The sequence below is a fragment of the Lucilia sericata genome, unplaced genomic scaffold, assembly GCF_015586225.1.
Source record: "Lucilia sericata isolate MDLA Ls3-8-SP2 unplaced genomic scaffold, ASM1558622v1 Contig001191F_arrow, whole genome shotgun sequence".
Lineage (NCBI taxonomy): Eukaryota > Metazoa > Arthropoda > Insecta > Diptera > Calliphoridae > Lucilia > Lucilia sericata.
Genome location: NW_023995156.1, coordinates 93033 through 113880, shown reverse-complemented (window position 1 = coordinate 113880; position 20848 = coordinate 93033). Strand labels below are relative to the sequence as shown.

General features: G+C 32.1%; 2 protein-coding genes across 5 annotated transcripts in view; both read right to left on the bottom strand.

Annotated features, from left to right (window-relative positions):
- Window positions 1-1651: 1651 nt before the first annotated feature.
- LOC119610428 (vacuolar protein sorting-associated protein 16B) lies at window positions 1652-3326 on the bottom strand. Its single transcript, XM_037965627.1, has 2 exons — window positions 2836-3326; window positions 1652-2780 (listed from the first exon to the last, which is right to left on the bottom strand). Exons 1-2 carry the CDS (start codon window positions 3221-3223, stop codon window positions 1783-1785), a joined length of 1386 nt encoding a protein of 461 aa, XP_037821555.1. The 5' UTR covers window positions 3224-3326; the 3' UTR covers window positions 1652-1782.
- Window positions 3327-6448: 3122 nt separating this feature from the next.
- LOC119610422 (bestrophin-2) overlaps window positions 6449-20848 on the bottom strand; it is a 35840-nt gene continuing 21440 nt past the window's right edge. The window contains exons 3-8 of one of the 4 annotated variants that reach the window (XM_037965607.1): window positions 14663-14773; window positions 13836-14592; window positions 13452-13778; window positions 10319-10958; window positions 10197-10241; window positions 6555-7480 (exon numbers count right to left, since the gene is read on the bottom strand). In XM_037965607.1, coding sequence (XP_037821535.1) covers window positions 7107-7480; window positions 10197-10241; window positions 10319-10958; window positions 13452-13778; window positions 13836-14592; window positions 14663-14773 — 2254 coding nt within the window. In that variant the 3' untranslated portion in view covers window positions 6555-7106. Of the gene's footprint in view, window positions 7481-10196; window positions 10242-10318; window positions 10959-13451; window positions 13779-13835; window positions 14593-14662; window positions 14774-20848 lie in introns of all 4 variants that reach the window. The other 3 variants (XM_037965609.1, XM_037965610.1, XM_037965608.1) reach the window with 3 other exon arrangements.

The following is a 20848-nucleotide window of genomic DNA, read 5'->3' as shown; positions in this document are numbered from 1 at the left end:
TACTGTTCTATTCTTTTGGCTACAGACTGTTCTATGTCTTGACTGTACCTTGTTCTATAGTCTTGGGACAAACTAAATATGTATTCGTGGGAATTGTTTCTGTTCTAAATTTGGACTTGTAAATTTCAGTCAATTATAATTAAACTTCAAAAAAACTAAATCGGTGAAAATCAATAATCAAGACCAGATTCTGTTAGTTGACTATAGACATTTTGTGCTTTTCATATACAATTTTTATAATTTTTTAAAAATGATTTTTACTTTTATTAAATTTATTATTTATTTGAGATCACTAGAACTGATTTATTGAAAAGAAATGGATTACTGAAATCTAACACTATTTTACGATTGCATAAAAGCGTTAATTTGCATCACTAATAAAATGAATAAAATCTCTTACTAATGTTAAGCGCCTTGGCGACACATCAAATTGATTGACTCAAACGGTAAGTTTTTTATTTTGTAAGTAAAAAAACTCACCCGAATATATACATGTGAGTTTTTTTTCATTGACACAATTAAAAAACTTAACGATTGAGTCAAAAAATTTGATGTGTGGCCATGTCGCTTTAAGAAAAAAAGTAAATACAGTTTTCTTCCAGATTGTTTTATTATAAAAGCGCTGAAAGGGCAGCACCAGTAAAATAACTAAAATTTTTATCACTCAAATGTTAAACCTCTTCTTCATGTTATTTTTAACAGATAATAGTAAACAAAGCAATTCTTTTCTCTTCCGTTTAATACTTCTATTGAGCAACCCTGTGTTTGTTTTACGGTTGACAATTTAATAACTCTGTTTTAGTAAACATGTCAATTTAGTTCGCGGTTTTTTTCTTGGTTCGCAAAAATTTGCTAAAAAATAAGGCAAGAGTTAATAATAAAAAAATTATATATTTTAGTGTTAAATGCATATAAAAAATGGCAAATTTTGAAAAAATAAAATGTTTATTTTGAGTTTCATGTGTTTTTTATACGGAAAATGTAGAAATAGCGCGTAAAAATCTTTAATAAAAGAAGAAGAATCAAGCAAATCTTTTATGTGAAATTTTTTTAATAAAGTTAGATAAAAAAAATAGTAGATCTTGCAAAAAATCGTATATGATTTGTAGATGTATAATTAAACAAGTTTAAAGTGAATACCTAGGATTCCATTTGAGAATAATTAGCAAAAAACTCACGAAGACACTCATTAAGAGTGTACCTTGATGGGGTAGAAATAAAAGTTTGGATTTCCTTAAATGTGGAAATATTTGTTAGGAAAACCTTTAACACCTTTCTAGAAACAGTTCCATTCCAACCGTCAGTTCTTTACTAAAAAAAACTTTTAAGATCTCATTAGGACAAACTTTGTGCAGAGACTCATCTGTATTTTTCCAAATGTAGATCTAATTGTCCTGGAACTGCTCCTTAAATAATGTTGATGAATTATTCTAAAATTACTATAAATATATTTTTAAAGATAAAATGTCAAAATTATAATCATTTTTAAGTTAAAAAAGTGATGTGTAAAGTGCCTCAATCAATTCTAATAAGTATAAAAAAAGTGCAATTTATCCACTTGGATTTCATACATCTGCTAAGCCGGAAGGATATTTTTTTATTTCAAAGTGAGTATATAATACTTATAATTTAATATTAAAAAAACTTTAAAATTTCTTAAAACTTTTTATTGCAAACTTTAAAAATTACAATTTTTGCAATGTTAAACATTTTCTTTGAGATTTTTCGGTAACAAAACTTATAAATAATTATTGCATTTCCATGAATATTCAATATCAATACTCAACTAAGATTATTATTCAGTTTCAATTTAATATTATCCGTAGTCCATCTTTTAGTTTGAGCCGTTTTTAAAGCATTGTCACAATAAAACTGTTCCTCTGAACGTTCTGCTAAAGAGTCTCTCAGTAAAGTTAATTGGCCTATATCCTTTAAACCCATTAAAGCATCTATTTCAGCCTTAATGCATTTTACTCGTCTAGCTAAAGTTAATTTATCATTATTGTTAGAGACTTTTGATAAAAACAAATATAATATGGTAGCTGGAGCTTGTAATTCATGCAATCGTAAAATGGCTAAATCCAAAGAAAAACTTATATGGAATTGTTTTTGTTTCATAGGATGCCAGGTGGGTATATGTTCGAAAATATGAGGTAGGTCAGCATAAGCCTGTGCTTGGGTGCGTTCATTTAAGGCACACCACTCAAATTGTCCAGGAGAGATCTGTAAATCTGCCGCAAAATGATAGGGAGAGATAGTTTTTAACATATCCTGTTCCTTCCAATTGTTATATTTGGCACAACAGGCATATAAAACTTCTATAGGACTGGAATCTATATCTATCATATTGTTAAGTGTAGTACGTTCTGTTTCCAATAAATTTAGTAACTTAATATTAGCATGTAGTAATTGGGGATAAAGCAGACTGGATGCTTTATAGTTTTCCATGATTTGTTGTAATTTTTCTTTACGTTCTTTCACTGTATCTGACTGATATATTTCCTTGTAAAGTAATAGCAAAGAATCTTGAGCTTTCCCCAAATCTTTAAGAAGTTTAACAGCTTCTTGGGGATTTTGCTGCTTTAGAAAAGCTAAATAATGCTGTAAAGCCTTCGGTCTTGCTGAAAGTAATGTTAAAAAATCCGATCTATTTAAAGTTCTTTCGAGAAATAACACCACACTTATAATGGCATCACCAGCAGCACCCATATTTAAAACAGCTTCCAAAAGTTGCTGTTTATCATGTAAAGACTTGAACACCTCGAAATTTACCATAACACCTAAAAGTAAACTATTTCATATTACAAGGTCTTTGATAAATACCCTACCACTTACCACTCAATAATTTCTGAGCCGTTGTTGAAGGCGAGGGCGTGTACAAAGTATTCTGTATTTGTCTTCTCAGTATTTTCAATTCTTCTTCCGCACTCAGACCCTTAGGTATTAAACGATCATCCATCGACTGTTCATCCAATATACACTTTAAAGCTTCCTCCGACAGCAAAGATTTTATGGATAAATTTAAAGCTCCTCCAGCGGCACTATTATCAAAACTGGCCTCCGAAATGGTGTCATCGTTTAGTATACCACCAAAATCTGTTGTTAACTCATAGCCGGCTGCTACAGTCTTAAATTCCGTATCATCAGTGTCATCGTCATCAAAATTGAAAGCCTTACTGGCCGAACGATTCCAATAGCTATCATTGTCGAAATTTGTTGCCATTTTATTAAAATTTTATTGTGAAATAAAAACAATAATAGAAATTAAAACAATGTCAAATAATAATTTGTCACCACATCTGCTGTTGTGGGATTTGTTATGACAGCAGCAACAAAATTGTAAACAAAGGTAAAGAAAATGATGTTAAAAGAGAATAGTAGAAAAACAAAGCTAAGTGTTCAGTTAGCTACTTTAATCTTAACAAACATTAGTAAATGGGGAAAAATTATTTTAGGTATTTTAAAGTGTTGGGATTTTGTAATAAACATTGATATCAGTAAAAGTAAAATCAGTTTTTTAAAGGAACTTAGTTTCCAGTTTGATTGGCCAATATATTAATTCATAGAGTATTCCATAAACTAGTCCATAGATGCAATACAGATGTTGGAATCAATAATATATAGTTTCCGATGCCAAAGTTTAGAACTACACGAAAAGTTCGAATTTTCACCAACCAATCTACTAACTAACTAACTAACTAACTATAACTAACTAACTAACTAACTAACTAACTAACTAACTAACTAACTAACTAACTAACTAACTAACTAACTAACTAACTAACTACTAACTAACTAACTAACTAACTAACTAACTAACTAACTACTAACTAACTAACTAACTAACTAACTAACTAACTAACTAACTAACTAACTAACTAACTAACTAACTAACTAACTAACTAACTAACTAACTAACTAACTAACTAACTAACTAACTAACTACTAACTAACTAACTAACTAACTAACTAACTAACTAACTACTAACTAACTAACTACTAACTAACTAACTAACTAACTAACTAACTAACTAACTAACTAACTAACTAACTAACTAACTAACTAACTAACTAACTAACTAACTAACTAACTAACTAACTAACTAACTAACTAACTAACTAACTAACTAACTAACTAACTAACTAACTAACTAACTACTAACTAACTAACTAACTAACTAACTAACTAACTAACTAACTAACTAACTAACTAACTAACTACTAACTAACTAACTAACTAACTAACTAACTAACTAACTAACTAACTAACTAACTAACTAACTAACTAACTAACTAACTAACTAACTAACTAACTAACTAACTAACTAACTAACTAACTAACTAACTAACTAACTAACTAACTAACTAACTAACTAACTAACTAACTAACTAACTAACTAACTAACTAACTAACTAACTAACTAACTAACTAACTAACTAACTAACTAACTAACTAACTAACTAACTAACTAACTAACTAACTAACTAACTAACTAACTAACTAACTAACTAACTAACTAACTAACTAACTAACTAACTAACTAACTAACTAACTAACTAACTAACTAACTAACTAACTAACTAACTAACTAACTAACTAACTAACTAACTAACTAACTAACTAACTAACTAACTAACTAACTAACTAACTAACTAACTAACTAACTAACTAACTAACTAACTAACTAACTAACTACTAACTAACTAACTAACTAACTAACTAACTAACTAACTAACTAACTAACTAACTACTAACTAACTAACTAACTAACTAACTACTAACTAACTAACTAACTAACTAACTAACTAACTAACTAACTAACTAACTAACTAACTAACTAACTAACTAACTAACTAACTAACTAACTAACTAACTACTAACTAACTAACTAACTAACTAACTAACTAACTAACTAACTAACTAACTAACTAACTAACTAACTACTAACTAACTAACTAACTACTAACTAACTAACTAACTAACTAACTAACTAACTAACTAACTACTAACTAACTAACTAACTAACTAACTAACTAACTAACTAACTAACTAACTAACTAACTAACTAACTAACTAACTAACTAACTAACTAACTAACTAACTAACTAACTAACTAACTAACCTAACTACTAACTACTAACTACTAACTAACTAACTAACTAACTAACTAACTAACTAACTAACTAACTAACTAACTAACTAACTAACTAACTAACTAACTAACTAACTAACTAACTACTACTAACTAACTAACTAACTAACTAACTAACTAACTAACTAACTACTAACTAACTACTAACTAACTAACTAACTAACTAACTAACTAACTAACTAACTAACTAACTAACTAACTAACTAACTAACTAACTAACTAACTAACTAACTAACTAACTACTAACTAACTACTAACTAACTAACTAACTAACTAACTAACTAACTAACTAACTAACTAACTAACTAACTAACTAACTAACTACTAACTAACTAACTAACTAACTAACTAACTAACTAACTAACTACTAACTAACTAACTAACTACTAACTAACTAACTAACTAACTAACTAACTAACTAACTAACTAACTAACTAACTAACTAACTAACTAACTAACTAACTAACTAACTAACTAACTAACTAACTAACTAACTAACTAACTAACTACTAACTACTAACTAACTAACTAACTAACTGACTAACTAACTAACTAACTAACTAACTAACTAACTAACTAACTAACTAACTAACTAACTAACTAACTAACTAACTAACTACCTAACTAACTAACTAACTAACTAACTAACTAACTAACTAACTAACTAACTAACTAACTAACTAACTAACTAAATAACTAAACTAACTAACTAACTAATTTGTGTAGATAATATTCAAATTTTACTCAAACAACTTTGTCATGTATATAAACATTTGGGAAATAATAAAAAACTCGTGTTCCTGGGAAAGTATTAGTGCTACATTTCTAAAATTTTGCAAGAATAACTCTGGCGATCAAGTAACACTTGGAGAAAATAGGATGAATTTGCAAACTGAGAAATTATTACTTTAAAATTTTGCATGGAAGGCATTAAAATCAATATTAACATTTGGAGAACATGAAATAAATTCACAGTGCATACCGCCCTAAAAAAATGATGTATGGATCATATATGGATTCATATATGAAGCATATATTTTCATATATGTTCATAGCCGAAAATTGGCGGAATTGGGCATAATCTTCATATATTTTCATATATTTCCATATATATTCGTATATTTCCATATATATCCATATATGGAAAATTTTTTCATATATGATTCCATATAAATATGTATGTGTCCATATATTACATGATCATATTTAGCTTGTGTAAATAAAAACAAAAGAGCTTTTTGCCGATCCCGGTTTTAAATAAAACTTCACAATATTATAGATTTTCATTTTGTTTTGAATTAATAGTTTATTTATAATTTAAATAAATTGTTTTTTTTTATTATTATTATAATTAGTTAATTGTACTTATAAATAATGTAAAAAAATATCAAATTTTCAAAAATAGTTTTAATATTTTTCTGACTTTTTTTCTTATAAATTGAGAAACAAAACTAGTTATGCAGCAATTAAATATTTTGTTTTTTTGTTGTGAGCATCTTACAATTATTATTCATATTAATTAATATTATTTGTTATTATTATTATTATTGTTTGTCTTTTAATAAAGCACCAAATTATTATTAAATATACATATGTAACCTACATACTTATAGTTATTATTCTGTTTGTTCTTATAACTTTTAAGTTAAATTATATGCAAAAAGGTAAAGCTTAAAACCCAAAATTAAATAGATTAATTAATTGTCTTTTTGTTTTAACTAGGCGAATACAAGTACAAAATCCAATTCTATTGGTTAAAAAAAAGTGTAGAGCATTCGTTACGAATTTCTGTTATTTTATGTACAAATGTTATAATTGTGTTTTTGCTTTAAAGTCTAATAATACAGAAAGGCAGTACATTATTATTATGATCATTATCATTATTATGTATGTACCCTATAGTATTTACTATTAGTTGTATTATTTGTTTATAAACTAATTTTACTTTGTTAATCATTCATTTAAACCGCCTTCATTCCATTTCTGTGTAGAATGTGTTACTGGCTCGGTTATTGAAAGTAAATCGGCATTTGAACTCGTTGTCGGTAGTGTTGAGCCGGTAGTGCCCACTGCTTGCGTAACATTCTGGGCATCCGCTGTACTTACTGCAGGATTTCCTATAATTGCTGCTGCCACCACCGGCACTATTGTGGTGGGTACATTTTCACCACCCGGTGCCGTACTTATTTGTCGAGCAAATTTCTGCTTTTGTCTTTCCAAACGTTCCTTTTCACGTTCGGCTTTGAGTTTTTCAAAATCATCTTTTTCCACATCGGCATTAGCGGCCGCTATTAGATCATGTGTTGAGCGCATTTCCATATCTTCCACTAGGCGTAGGAGAGAAAAAAAGAAGAGAAAAAATTAATATTAAAATGGATCTATTAAAGGGGTTATTAAATGGTTTCAAAACAATAGCTCTAATTAGTTCGAGTAGTAGATAAATAATGCAACAGTTGAAAATACATACATAGGAGATTTAAATAAAGTTCAAAGGTTACATTTTATACTCAAAGTTTTAATTGTTATAGAATTTGAGAATTATAATTATCACTAAAAATGACAAACTATTAATATTTTGGAAATATATATTTGAAGTCAAAAGAATTCTAAATATATTGGGTTCAAAAATATATAATAAAATTATCGATTTGGTGCAGATTTTTTTTCTTAATAGGGTGCTTATACGACATCGAAAAAAAAAACTTAATAGATTTTCCAAATTTAATGTTAAATTTTTCCAAATATCTTAACTTTCAGTTATTAAATTTGGGGTAAAATATACTATACAACGATTTAAAAAGTCATATATATATATATATATATATATATATATATATATATATATATATATATATATATATATATATATATATATAAATTCTTGTTAATGTCAAAAGCTTTAACCAATTTTGTCACAAATCCTGAGACCTAGTTTTGGGTTCTACGTCGTCACCAAGACTCTTCAAGACTCTTTGCTTAAAGGAAGGACGTTTTAATGATTTTCATCTGTTCTTACATCTGGGAGTTTTAATTAGCTTTCGAAGTTCCCAAAGAATATAAGGAATTGTATTGCACCATGACATATGAATTATAAAAGTAAAATTTTTTGTACTTTTAGGTGGTTAGGTGGCCTCCTGTAAGTTACTGGTTAGTTCTAGTCTGGTAGACCGAAGGTGATGGGTTCGATTCCCACCTGAGGCAATGGTTAAGGAGCGCACAACAGGCCCGATAGAGGTCTAGGTGTTTTTCTTCGGATTAGATGTACACACATAATCCTTTCAAACTTTTACTAAAAGTTCAATTAAAAAATACGATTTTTCACCAAAAAAAAAAATAAATACATATTTATTCGAAATCGGTATTTGAAAAATCCGATTTTCATCAACAGAATTCAATTTTAACCAAAAAACGAATTCAGTTTCGTAAGAAAATAAAAACAATTTCAACATCACTCTGTTTGCATTTACCTGGGCATTGAAAACGTAACACCAGCATCATGGGTACCAAAGAGCTTTGAAGCAATGCATCGATCGGCAAAAATGAAATTGCGTGAAAAGGACAAGTGTAACAACATAATGAATTTTGAAATGTAAAACAGTGTCTAACGGAATGTATTTACAAAAAGATCTCAAACAGTGTGACAACATTAAAACACAACAAATAGCAAAGGATTAATTAATATCAAGGTCCGACTTTTGACAATAAACTAATGAGAATATTTTACGTTTAAACGTTGTAATTGTTAAAAAAATCGCATCATTTTCATATTTCTAGGCTGTAAATGGTCAATTTATACCAAATTCAAATTCTTTGTTTCATTTACAAATGTAATCTTCCAGAAATGTTCTTTTAAATAGACCTAGACATAACAAGAAAGAAAGTATTGTCGGGCGTGGCCGACCATATGATACCCTACACCAGTTATGAATATTATATGTGATTTTTTTTTTTCATAATAAAGCATTTATCTTCAATATTCCTTTGTTCCGATACATTTAAGCAATTTATGGATGAAAAACTAATTTTCTGAAAGAGGCTTTATATGGGGGCTAGGGGCAAATATGGACCAAGCCCAATAAAATTTTGTGAATATATTTATATTTACATAATATTTTATTGTGCTGAATTTCATCGCGATATTTGTGTTTATAAGTTAATATGGGACATTCAAGTAATTTTCTGAAGGGGACTTTGTGTGGGAGCTAGGGTCAAATGGGGCCCGATCTTTATGAAATTTGGCAGGATCATCAAGACTTCTATAAAACTTAGTTGTGCCGTATTTTATCGATATATCTGTATATTTATCATAATTATGAGCTCAGAAGCCCTTTTCGGGGGCTTCTGTTCTATGGGGGCTAGGTGAAATAATGGATGGCTTAATCGACTCAGAAAACGATTCTAAGCCGATTGGTATACTTTAAGGCTAGGGCTAGGTGAAATAATGGATGGCTTAATCGACTCAGAAAACGATTCTAAGCCGATTGGTATACTTTAAGGTGGGTCTAGGACGAATATTTTTGTATGTTACAAACATCAGCACAAATCCAATATACAATCCCCACTAAAGTGGTGTTGGGTATAAAAATTGGATATTGTTCACATCGAATTCTTTATGAAACGAAATATGCATGTGTCGCACTCTCTCTCTCTTGGTAATATTGATATAGATGATCTTAAGCGATCATATGGTAAGATCATCAAATTAAAGCTATTTCGGTTAGTAAAAGCTAATTTAAATAAAAACTTTCTTCATAAGTAGCGCCAGTATTAAATACATATTATAAAAACTTTTAATAATTACTTACTACATTAACTAAACTCATTAACTAAATTCTTAATACTACTCTTAACTAGAATCTTTAAACGAAATTCTTCTAAAGAAAGATCTTATAACATACATTAAATCATAACATGCCAAATAACAAACGGACAAACTAAAATAACAACAAAAACAATTCAAATGTAAAACAAACAAAAAACCAACAAATTATGGAAAACGAAAACAAAAAGGAAAAAATTTGTTTGCTTTTTTTTAAACTTTACCAGTTGATAAGAACCACCTGAATTGGTGCGGAGCATCTGTACGTTCTATTAGTGGTGATTTAGAAAATATTAATTTCCTGTGACACACATTATGCTTTTTTCAGCATAAAGCTGAAACTTACCTGTTTCACGGCTGCCACGTTCTTTATTGTCACGATCGTATAGTGACTTTGTGCTTTCCCTGGTAGGTGAACTAGGTACAGTGCGGGCCATGGTCGGACTTCCGGCCGATGGGGCAGATGTACTCAGCAGTGCTTCTACCCCGCCGGCAGGAAATAGACTAGGCTCAACAGTTGACTGTGTGCGCATGTATAGTTTATTTTTCATGGGTATATCCATGGGATCTGTAGGATATTGTTGTTGTTGTTGTTTATTTAAGCTCACCGATGAACCGGAATTTTGTGCAAAAATATCTCGAACATTGGGACGATTATCATTAGCACGCTGTGAAGTGATGGTGGTTTGTTCATCGACTTCTTCGATGACCTGATCGGTGATGCGCATGCTGCCAACTGGTTTTGAACCGGCTGGAGGTGCTAAGCTATTAGAACTAGCACTGCCGGGAAAACGATATTTGGGATTCTCATCATTGGGTGTTAAGGAACCGGGGCGACTATCCTCTCGATTGAGGAAACGTTTGAGTGCTGAGGCTACGGTATTGACACGAGACAAGGTACCACTAAGACTCACTAAACTTGGTGATGAGCCTTGTCTCGTTTTGCCATTACCGGCTGTGAAATGTATGCCACTGGCATCATCAGCCTGTGGAAGTGAATGTGGATTGAAAATTAGAAAATAAATATATTAGATTTTTTGAAGTAATAAAGTTATATGGCTTTGTTAAGTAAAAGCAGCAGCGGTAATTCAAAATTATTTTGTTTCTTTTCCAAAATTGTTGGATATTTTATATTTAATATGATAATAGGTTTATAATGGTTTTAACGATGAATCTAGTCCCTAAAAATATTCTTTTTTTTTTTAAATTACTCTCAAAATATTTCGGTCTAAAGTCCTCCGATGGAAATTTCACTCTGTAGTTGAAGTTATGCCTTAAACTTAGGGCCATTAGATGTCAAAAACAGAGTTTTACCTATCTATAGCAAGTTTTGTCTTGTTTGACACTGATCTTCTCTGAGAAGCCTTAAAAAAAACTATAGCTTCCCGATTGGGGAAAAAACGACTACAGAATAGTTTCCCAATTAGAAATGAAGATCAACAGCATAAATCAGTAGATATATCTAGGTTTATCATCGATCGGTAATCGTTTTACATATGAGTATTGAACAATGACATAAATCAGCATAGATGCTCGCTGATCTCTTTTATATCTTCTATATAGCTATCGAAGGTCTGCAAATTAAGATTGCAATTCGGCTTAAAGCTGATGATGCAAATTTCGCATTGGTGTAACTAATAAAAAAAGTTCTTGAACTTTTATCGGTCTTCGCACTTCGTCCATAGTTCGTGCCTACGGCGAATTTTAAATGTTATATTGTTACTCTCTTCTTAAAAGGTCATTTTCTCCCAGTCATTCTTCTGTGGCTGAAGGTGCAATGAAAATTAGTCTCCAATGTCCAAAATGTTCTCTATGAATTTCGCAGTAGTGTAACAGATAAAGCGGGAAAAGTACTTCAACTTTGATCGGCTTTCGATATTGACCAGTCGTCCACAATTCGTGACCACAGCGAATTTCGAATGTTACTCGTTGCCCGCTTCTTAAGAGATCATTTCTCTCTCAATTGTCTTTCTGAAAAAAATTATCACTGACGCTGTAAAAATAAGTCTTCGGGGTCCAAAAGTTCTCAAACAAAAAAAAGAGCATCATAAATGCTCATTGCTCTCCTAATCATCCTTCTGAAACAATTAGCACTGTGCTGCAAACAAGTCTTCAATTTTGGTCCAAATACTCCTAATAATTTGACCTCAGTAGCACATTAGTGACAAATTAAAGGACGTTCTCCCTTCAGAGGTCGAACAACCCACCGAAGCAAAAAGTTCTCTAATAAGATATCGAAGAATTTCATAAAAACATATTTCTTTCTCAATTATGCTTCTGAAAAATAAGTTTAAAATTTTGGTCCAATTGCTCTTTAAGAAAAGAGCATTTTAGTTACAAATTAAAGAACTTTCTCTAAGAACATATCGAAGAGTTTCTTAATAGCTCACTGCTCTCCCAATTATCATTCTGAAAAAAACTAATTGTGGCTGAAGATGCTGTGAAATAAGACTTGAACTTTGGTCCACATGCTCCATATGACACCCACCCTTATCGAATTTGGTGACAAATTAAAGGGTGGTTCTTCTTTTAGAGGTAGAACAAATCACCAAATCTGGAAGTTCTCAGATAAAATATCAAAGGGTAATAGAACTTATCAACCGAAGTTTTGATTTAAACGGAATATGTGTTGATTTTATGTGTTAGAAGTGATACTTAAGAGGAGGATAAGCGTTCATTTTATCGGATCTAATTCATAATAAATGATTCATGCTTTACAAAAATTGTTCATATTCCGAATATCTCAAACTAAAATTAAATAACATTCAAATCCCGAGATCAAAAGAGAAAAATATCTTCCGCGAAACATAATTTTGAATTATCGCTACAAGAAAAGATTATATAAAAGTAAAAGTATATAATATAATAGAAGATTATATAGATTTTAAGGTAGTTACAATTGTGCAGTGCAGATGCATATGTTTTTTAGAAGTAGGTAGTTACAACGTGCCAGTTTTTATCAAGCTGCGTGAAGTCTTCAAAGCATTATTCTTATAATAAAATATTTCTTATATCGGTTACAGAAGAAACAATTAGAATCAATGGTTAGTAGAGATTTAGTTGATGTTTTCCAATTAAAAAATCAAGAGCATCTAAAACTCTTATTTTCCAAAAAGAAGTTGTTTGTTAATCACATTATTAATAATTATGAATAATAAATCATTAGTAAATTTTAAATAATTAATTAGTTATACCATATTAACCGCCTTAAAACTAATAACATTTATTTAGTAGATTTTAAATTTGAGATTTGAAAAAAAATGTATTACATGTAAAATATTAGACAATTATTGTTGAATGAATAAAGTGCCAATATCAAACCAATCACCTTTTTTAAGAAGGGAAATTAGGGGGTGTTAAGGGAAAACAAATTTGTTAAAAATTAATTATATTGAATTTAAATTGTTTTTTTTTTTTTGTTAAGCATAACAGACACTTAATAGTCTCGCTAATTTTGAAGGACCATTTTTGATTCTAACCTCCTCTTCTATGTTATCGGGGAATTTATAGCTAACTGCCTGCACATTTGGAGTGTTTGGTTTAGATTCGGAACTAGTACCAACCATATCATCAATGCGAACACTAGACATAACGGTTGGCATGGCAGCATTCTTAGACACTTCAATTTTAGCTGTTGAGGGTTCGGGATGTTCTTCGCGGAAACGTTCCGAAGCTATAGTATAGGGTAGTTCATTGGGAAATACCTCATCCCAATATTGATCTTTGATCAGTTCCGGATGTTCATGATGCATTTCGTCCACAATCAAGTAAGAGACTTGTAAGTTACGATCCACCATCCAATTCACCTTTAGTTTACAAATTATAAAATTTATTATTTAAATAAAAAGAATGTCATGGCTCACCTCAAAATCATCATCATCTTCTCCAAAGGGATTTATTAAAGATTCAGCCACTTTAAGCCATCCCATGTAAAAGAAAAATTGTAACGTTGTAAAGACTGGAAAATATAAATCAATTTTATTTTCATGACTGCTATTGGCCACAGTTTTGCCCATGGTCCATTGTTGGCCCATAACAGAACACAAGAAAAATGAATACACAGCCAATGTCACCACCTGAGTGTATACTAAAGGCACACTGATGGTATCGTAGGATATTAACAGACCACATTGTCCTCTAAACTTATTCAATTCATCAATTATAGTCTTGACAGCAAAATCATCACGTATACGACCTTCCTTACGTGCTCTGGTAATAATACTAGTAGCCCATACTATGGGCAGCCAATGTTTCGAATGACGTGGAAATCCTTTATTCATACTCTCTATAATTTCCTTTTCATTTTCATTTAACAAACCAGCCTCCACAAAGTTACTGAGATTGGGAAACCGTTTCTTAACACGCGGTGATATATTGGTCATTACCATGGTCAGACATAGGCAAACATAACGCATTATTGTACGTCGCATTACACGACCTCTTTCGTCTTGACCATGAACATTTGCACTAACAAACACTGCTATGGGATCGGGCCAAGGTATACTGGTGTATTGACCCCACCATCTGGTCATCACAATGGATACATAGAAACCCAAAACAAAGGATAGAGGTATGAGATCACTATAATTATAGCAGTATTGAACAACAGCCTCAAATTGCCTGAAAAGGTTTAGGATAGAAGAGATTGGTTTGTTGCTGGTTTGATGCGATGTTTAGGTTAAATACTTACACTTTTTGATCCTCATTGAGTACAAACCGATACATAATATTAAGAAAATAGTAAAGGAGTAGAAAAGCTAATAAGTCCAGCCATACCAGCTTATAAATACTACCGCGCCATCTAGATATAAAGAGAGAATATATTGTTTGGTTAGTTTTCTAGCAAATCAAAGAAATTTTGGTTGAAAAATTGTATACAGAACTATAGATATAGAAAAATCTTAAGCCTTGCTCAAATAGTTGTATTCTTTTGAAAGCCATTTTGAAAATATTTCGGTTTTTACGAAATGATCATATGATGATCTGTGATAAGACTGTTATCAAAAAATTGTGGTTATTTTGGCATAGAATGTTACTGATCGTGATCATATTATAGATAATGAGTGATTTGAAACCGTTCTGGTTTAGAAATCAATCTGATAATGATTTATTGGGGATATTGGATTAAGTAAAGTAATGGAGTTTATGGTACCAAAGGTTTTTAGCTTTACGGAGTATTAAGGTCGTGCACTTGGTCTATTGACTAATTTACTGACTTATCGATTGACTGGTCCAAGGAATAGTCCATTGACAAGTAAGTCCAAGCACCTGTCCATTGACTAGTATATGGATCAGTTTATTGACTAGTCTAGGGACTACACAATTCACAATTCGTCTATAATTTAGTCTGTTGAGTAGTGTATGGTATGTTGAGTAGCCTTTGGATTTGTCCATGGATTGGTCTAGAGAGTTTGAGAACTAGTCTATAGACCAATTTAGTCAATAGTTTTGTCCGTTGACAAACTTTATTGACTTGTCTATGGACCAGTCAATAGACTATTCCATAAAATCATCTATGGTCCAGTCTATTGACTCTGATCTATTAAATGGACTAATCTATAAAATCATCTGTGGTCTAGTCTGTTGATTAGAATTGATATATAGACTCTGATATTGTCAATTTTGTGGGTTAGTAAATGTATAGATTGCAAGATCACTTCTTGATTCGAACATTATACTACAACTAAAGTCTAGTGAATTGGCAGAGATCAACAGATTATAACAACATTTGACTGAATTAATAGATGGATCATAATAAAGACTGTGTGTTGTTGTCGACACTTTATGTTATGTTCGTTTGTATTAAACATAAAAAGACTTGTTTTAATATATATAAGAATAAAAGGTGTTTATTATTTGAAAGCTACTAATCGAATAATACATATTATAAAGTAAAATTACCACTAACCGTTAGAAACAATGTTTGTATTTTATGAAAGATGTGTATAAAGAAAAGATGATAAATACAATAAAACTGTCATCTGGTGGAAGGGTTACCAACCACAACATCTCCCTCTTTAAGTTGTAAAATCTCTAAACCAATTCGGCTCCCGTCTATTGCGATGCGATCGACGAAGTGCTTGGTCAGAATGTTCAGGAAGAACTATTTCCTGATTGTTTACTTCTTCAGTTGCTTGTGGCACATATGCTGTCATATCCTGTGTCATTGCTGATGAAGGGCGTTGCTCAGATGTTGTAACTGGTGAAGCAGAGTAACGACCAGGGGCCAGGGTTATATTTTCTGAAGTAGGTGTACGTTCACTATTCGAGCTTGATGTATTTTTATTGGGTGCACTGAGATCAAAAACATCTAAAAACGAATTAATACTTGTTGAATTGCTGTGACGTAAACGCAATTGATTTGCGTGCAACTTCATCGATTTAAAATATGGGAAGGTAACAATCTCCACTTCATAATTAACGTTTCCAATACGATTTTTAATAATTCCAGGAGCCCAAAAGTATTTATTCAGTTTGTATACTTTGGCATAAACTTCACTTCCAACGTTAAATTGGCGATCTTTAGCATTGTATTTACGATTATATTGCAATGCCATTTTGTCATTGTAATGACTAGAAACTTGTTTTGGTTTTAGAATCAAATCCATGTTGATTCTTACCTTCCTCCCCAAAAAAAGTTCCGATGGTGATTTGTTTTGGAATGCATTATCGTTGTTTGTAGCACGATAGGCGTGTAAAAAATCACGGATTCCATTAATTAAATTTGATGAACTTTGTTTCTTAAGCGCCCGCTTAAAAGTGTCCACAAAACGTTCCACTTGTCCATTAGATTGTGGGTGGAATGGAGCAGTACGTAAGTGTTCAATACCACGTACCCTGCAGAAATCCAAAAATTCTTGTGAGGTAAATTGTGTTCCATTGTCACTCACCAATGTTTCAGGCCATCCGAAATGTGAGAAAAAATCGTTAAGACAATCGATAACTGCTGCTGACGTCATCGATTTCAGAGGGTAAACTTCCGGCCATTTGGAAAACGAATCCACCACCAATAAATACGTCTTCTGCTCCACAGGACCTGCCAGATCAATGTGTATACGTTGCATTGGCCTTTGTGCAGTAGGCCAGGGATGAAGATTTGCTCTTGGTGGAGCTTTTGCTGTGGATGCACAGGCTGTGCATTGACGTACTAACATTTCCACATCTTTGTCTATGTTTGGCCAATAGACATAGCTTCGGGCTAGAGCTTTCGTACGAACTATACCTTGGTGACCTTTGTGTAACTGATTAAGTACACGTTGGCGTAGACTTTTTGGAACCACAATTCTATGTTGATAGAGAAGACAATCATCAATAACGCATAATCCATCTTTACGGAAAAAAAATAGCATCTCTTCTTCAGACTTTGCGTGCGGCCAAGAACTTTTGATGTATTTTATTACGTTTTGTATTGTTTCATCTTTTTGAGTGGCTGAGCGTACCATATTGTATGTTATGGGTAAAACATCGATGTTATTTTGAACCAAATATTTCACTTCTGCTTCCAGTGTTGCACAAGCAATTATTACGTCTTCTTCGAGTTTTTGTTTATTGTTTATGAGTCGCGACAAAACATCTGCGCAACCAAATTGTTGTGTGGGGACGTAACTTAAATCAAAATCATATGACATTAAAGTTAAAGCCCAGCGCTGTAACCGGCTAGCTGTGTGTGTTGCTATACCTTTCTTACTGCCAAAAATAGCCAATAGAGGCTTATGATCGGTTTCCAGCTTAAAACGACGGCCATACAGCATTTTATGGAATTTTTTTACTGCAAATACGAGTGCCAAACCTTCTTTTTCAATTTGTGAATAGTTGCGCTCTGCCGGTGTCAATGACCTCGCAACGTGGTATACAGCTTTCTCAGTACCATCAGGGAATTCGTGGCAAATGTAAGCACCAATGCCCACATTGGAGGCATCTGCAGCCACCTTAATTGGAAGACTTGGATTGTAGTGCGTAAGCATAAGGTCAGAAGACAAAATCTCCTTAAACTGTTGAAAAGCTTCATCACAAGGCTTAGTCCATTTCCATTCAGAATCACGTTTTAAAAGTTCGTCTAATGGTGCTCTTAACTGTCGCATTTTGCGAATAAATTTGCCATAGTAGTTCACTGCACCCAAAAATGACCGCAGCTCTGTGATATTTGTTGGAGCTGGCATTTTTAAAATGGATGAAATTTTACCTGGATCAGGTTTGATGCCGGTCCCATCGACTTTATATCCAAGGTAGGTGCAGCTACGAGAAAAAAAACTACATTTATCAAAATTTACAGTCAAATTATACCTTTCAAAACGTGAAAACACTTCATAGACTGCTTTTTTATTTTGTTCCATTGACGGCGTTGCTATGATGACGTCATCGAGATACGGATAGGCATATTGAACACCAGATAGAATTGTATCAATTGCCTGTTGAAACGCGCCAGGAGCGGACTTGACCCCAGGTGCAAGTCGGTTGAATGTAAAAAGACCTCTGTGTGTATTGATGGTGAGCATCTCTTTTGTAGAATCGTCTACCTCAATTTGCATGTATGCGTCAGTTAAATCTATCCTTGTGAAGATTTTGCAGTTGTTGAAGTTAACAAAAATATCATCAGGCAATGGAAGTGGATAGGTGTGTATTTCCATGCATTCGTTTAAACCGGTAGAATAATCACCGCATAACCGAACTTTCCCGTTAGCCCTTTTAACAACAACAATAGGTGCAGCCCATCTGGAGTAATTTACAGGTGTAATGATATTGGCCTGTTCCAGTCGTTGAAGTTCATCATCTACTTGTTGGACTGCTGCATAAGCCACCGGTCGTTTTGGTTTAAATACTGGTTTGGCATCGACCTTCACTTTTAAATTTACTTTGAAAGTAGAACAATGTCCGGGCTGCATGGCGAAAACTTTCGGAAATTTATTTTTGATTTCCTGCACTTCCGAAACACTGATGTTGTTGCAAATTGATTCGATTGGATAACTCCAAATACCAAGTTGGTCCATTACATCTGCACCCATAATATTCAAATGGTTGAGGCTTGTCACGAAAAGTGTTGCTATTATTAGCTTTTCTTTAAACATTACCTCTGCTTTACACTGTCCAATTAGCTTGAGAACATTACCTGATGCGTCTCTTGGTGTTTGAGATGGTTGTGTGAGGTTAGGTTTGTTTATTTTCGACCACATAGTTTTTGATATTATTGTGATGTCTGCGCCAGTATCAAACTGCAAACGTTGTTTTACGCCGTTAATTTTAACGTTGATGTGTTTTCTGTTTGCAGCGACGCTGTTTACGGCATGTAAATTCGCTTTAAATTTTGCATTATTTTTTTTATATTTCTTGTCGTTTTGTTGTGTGCGTTGTGAAGAGAAACTTGAACAATATCCCTCTTTGTGGCCGATTACTCCGCATTGTTCACACAAGTGCTTAGTGTATGTGCAATTTTTAACGAAGTGCATCGCGCCACACTGCCAACAAGGCCTTTTCGGTTTTTCACTTGGATTGTGCTTTTCTCTTAATTTACCTTTGTGCTCTTTTGATTTTACGGCATGTACTTTTTGTTCAACAATGGCGGCATCTTCTGCGCTTTGCAAGCCACGAAGAAACATCAGACACTTAAAATGGTTTTCCTTTAGTTTGCCAAACTCAAAATTATCGCAATTACGATTTACCATAGCACCATATGTAACAAAGTCGATACCACAACTTTTAGTAAATTGAAGACAATTTATTCGTGCACTAAAAAGAGACTCTTTTCTTCCAAAAATAGTTTTCAATGTAGAAACTGTCTCTCTGAAATCCAAATCACGAGGCACTTTAGGCAAAATATAGTCGGCATACTTGTCGAAAACATCAGGTTCTAATTTTCGCAAAACTAACCTCACTTTTTCGGCATCATCTAATTTGTCGGCATCTTCACCGAAAAGATGTTCATAACGAGAGTACCAAGCCTCAAAAGTTTGGTTAGAATCAGCATTATAGGCAAATTCCTTTATATTTTTGGACAACATACCCATTACGGTATCAGAGCTTGTTGACGGAGCATCTGATGTGGCTGAAGCACTTCTAGACATTGATACTAAGTGTTCCATTAGCCTTTGCTGTTGTTCCATTTGAATTTGCTGCCGCTGCAATGTTTCTTGTTGTTGAGCAAGAATTTGCTTTAGGGTTTGATCCATTTCTTATTTTTTTTTTGTTTGTTTTTGATTCAAAAAAAAAAAAAATAAAATAAAATAAAAAAAAAACTATTCACAACCGACAGTATTTGTAGAGCGTGTTTTCCTTTTTTTTTTTAATAAAAAAAACTATCCTCGTCGCCACTGTTATGTTCGTTTGTATTAAACATAAAAAGACTTGTTTTAATATATATAAGAATAAAAGGTGTTTATTATTTGAAAGCTACTAATCGAATAATACATATTATAAAGTAAAATTACCACTAACCGTTAGAAACAATGTTTGTATTTTATGAAAGATGTGTATAAAGAAAAGATGATAAATACAATAAAACTGTCATCTGGTGGAAGGGTTACCAACCACAACACTTTAACACCTTCAATTTATTATATACTCAACAATAACTAGATTATATTTAAAAGGCATGACAATATAAATCATATTCAACACTTATCACCCAAACATGCATCAAACGTATGCTGGTCTGACTATTTAATTGTTGTTTAATTAACTCTTTGTTTACACTAATTCTCTCAACCCTCTCAACACATTCATTGTCACATGGCACCCACATTCACCCTCCCAAACTAACACCAACCAATACAAACAATAACAATTATATAAAATTCATTGATAAATATTATATTCATAAACAGAAACTCCTTGAGCTTTATCATCATCATCATACACATTTTATGTCTTTCAACTTTTTAAT

What these genes read in the sequence shown, in the direction of transcription:
- LOC119610428 (XM_037965627.1), bottom strand. Translation starts at nt 3,223, where the DNA reads ATGGCAACAAATTTCGACAATGATAGCTATTGGAATCGTTCGGCCAGT. An exon ending in GGCTCAGAAATTATTGAGTG is followed by an intron (nt 2,781 to 2,835) that starts GTAAGTGGTAGG and finishes GTTTACTTTTAG; the next exon opens with GTGTTATGGTAAATTTCGAG.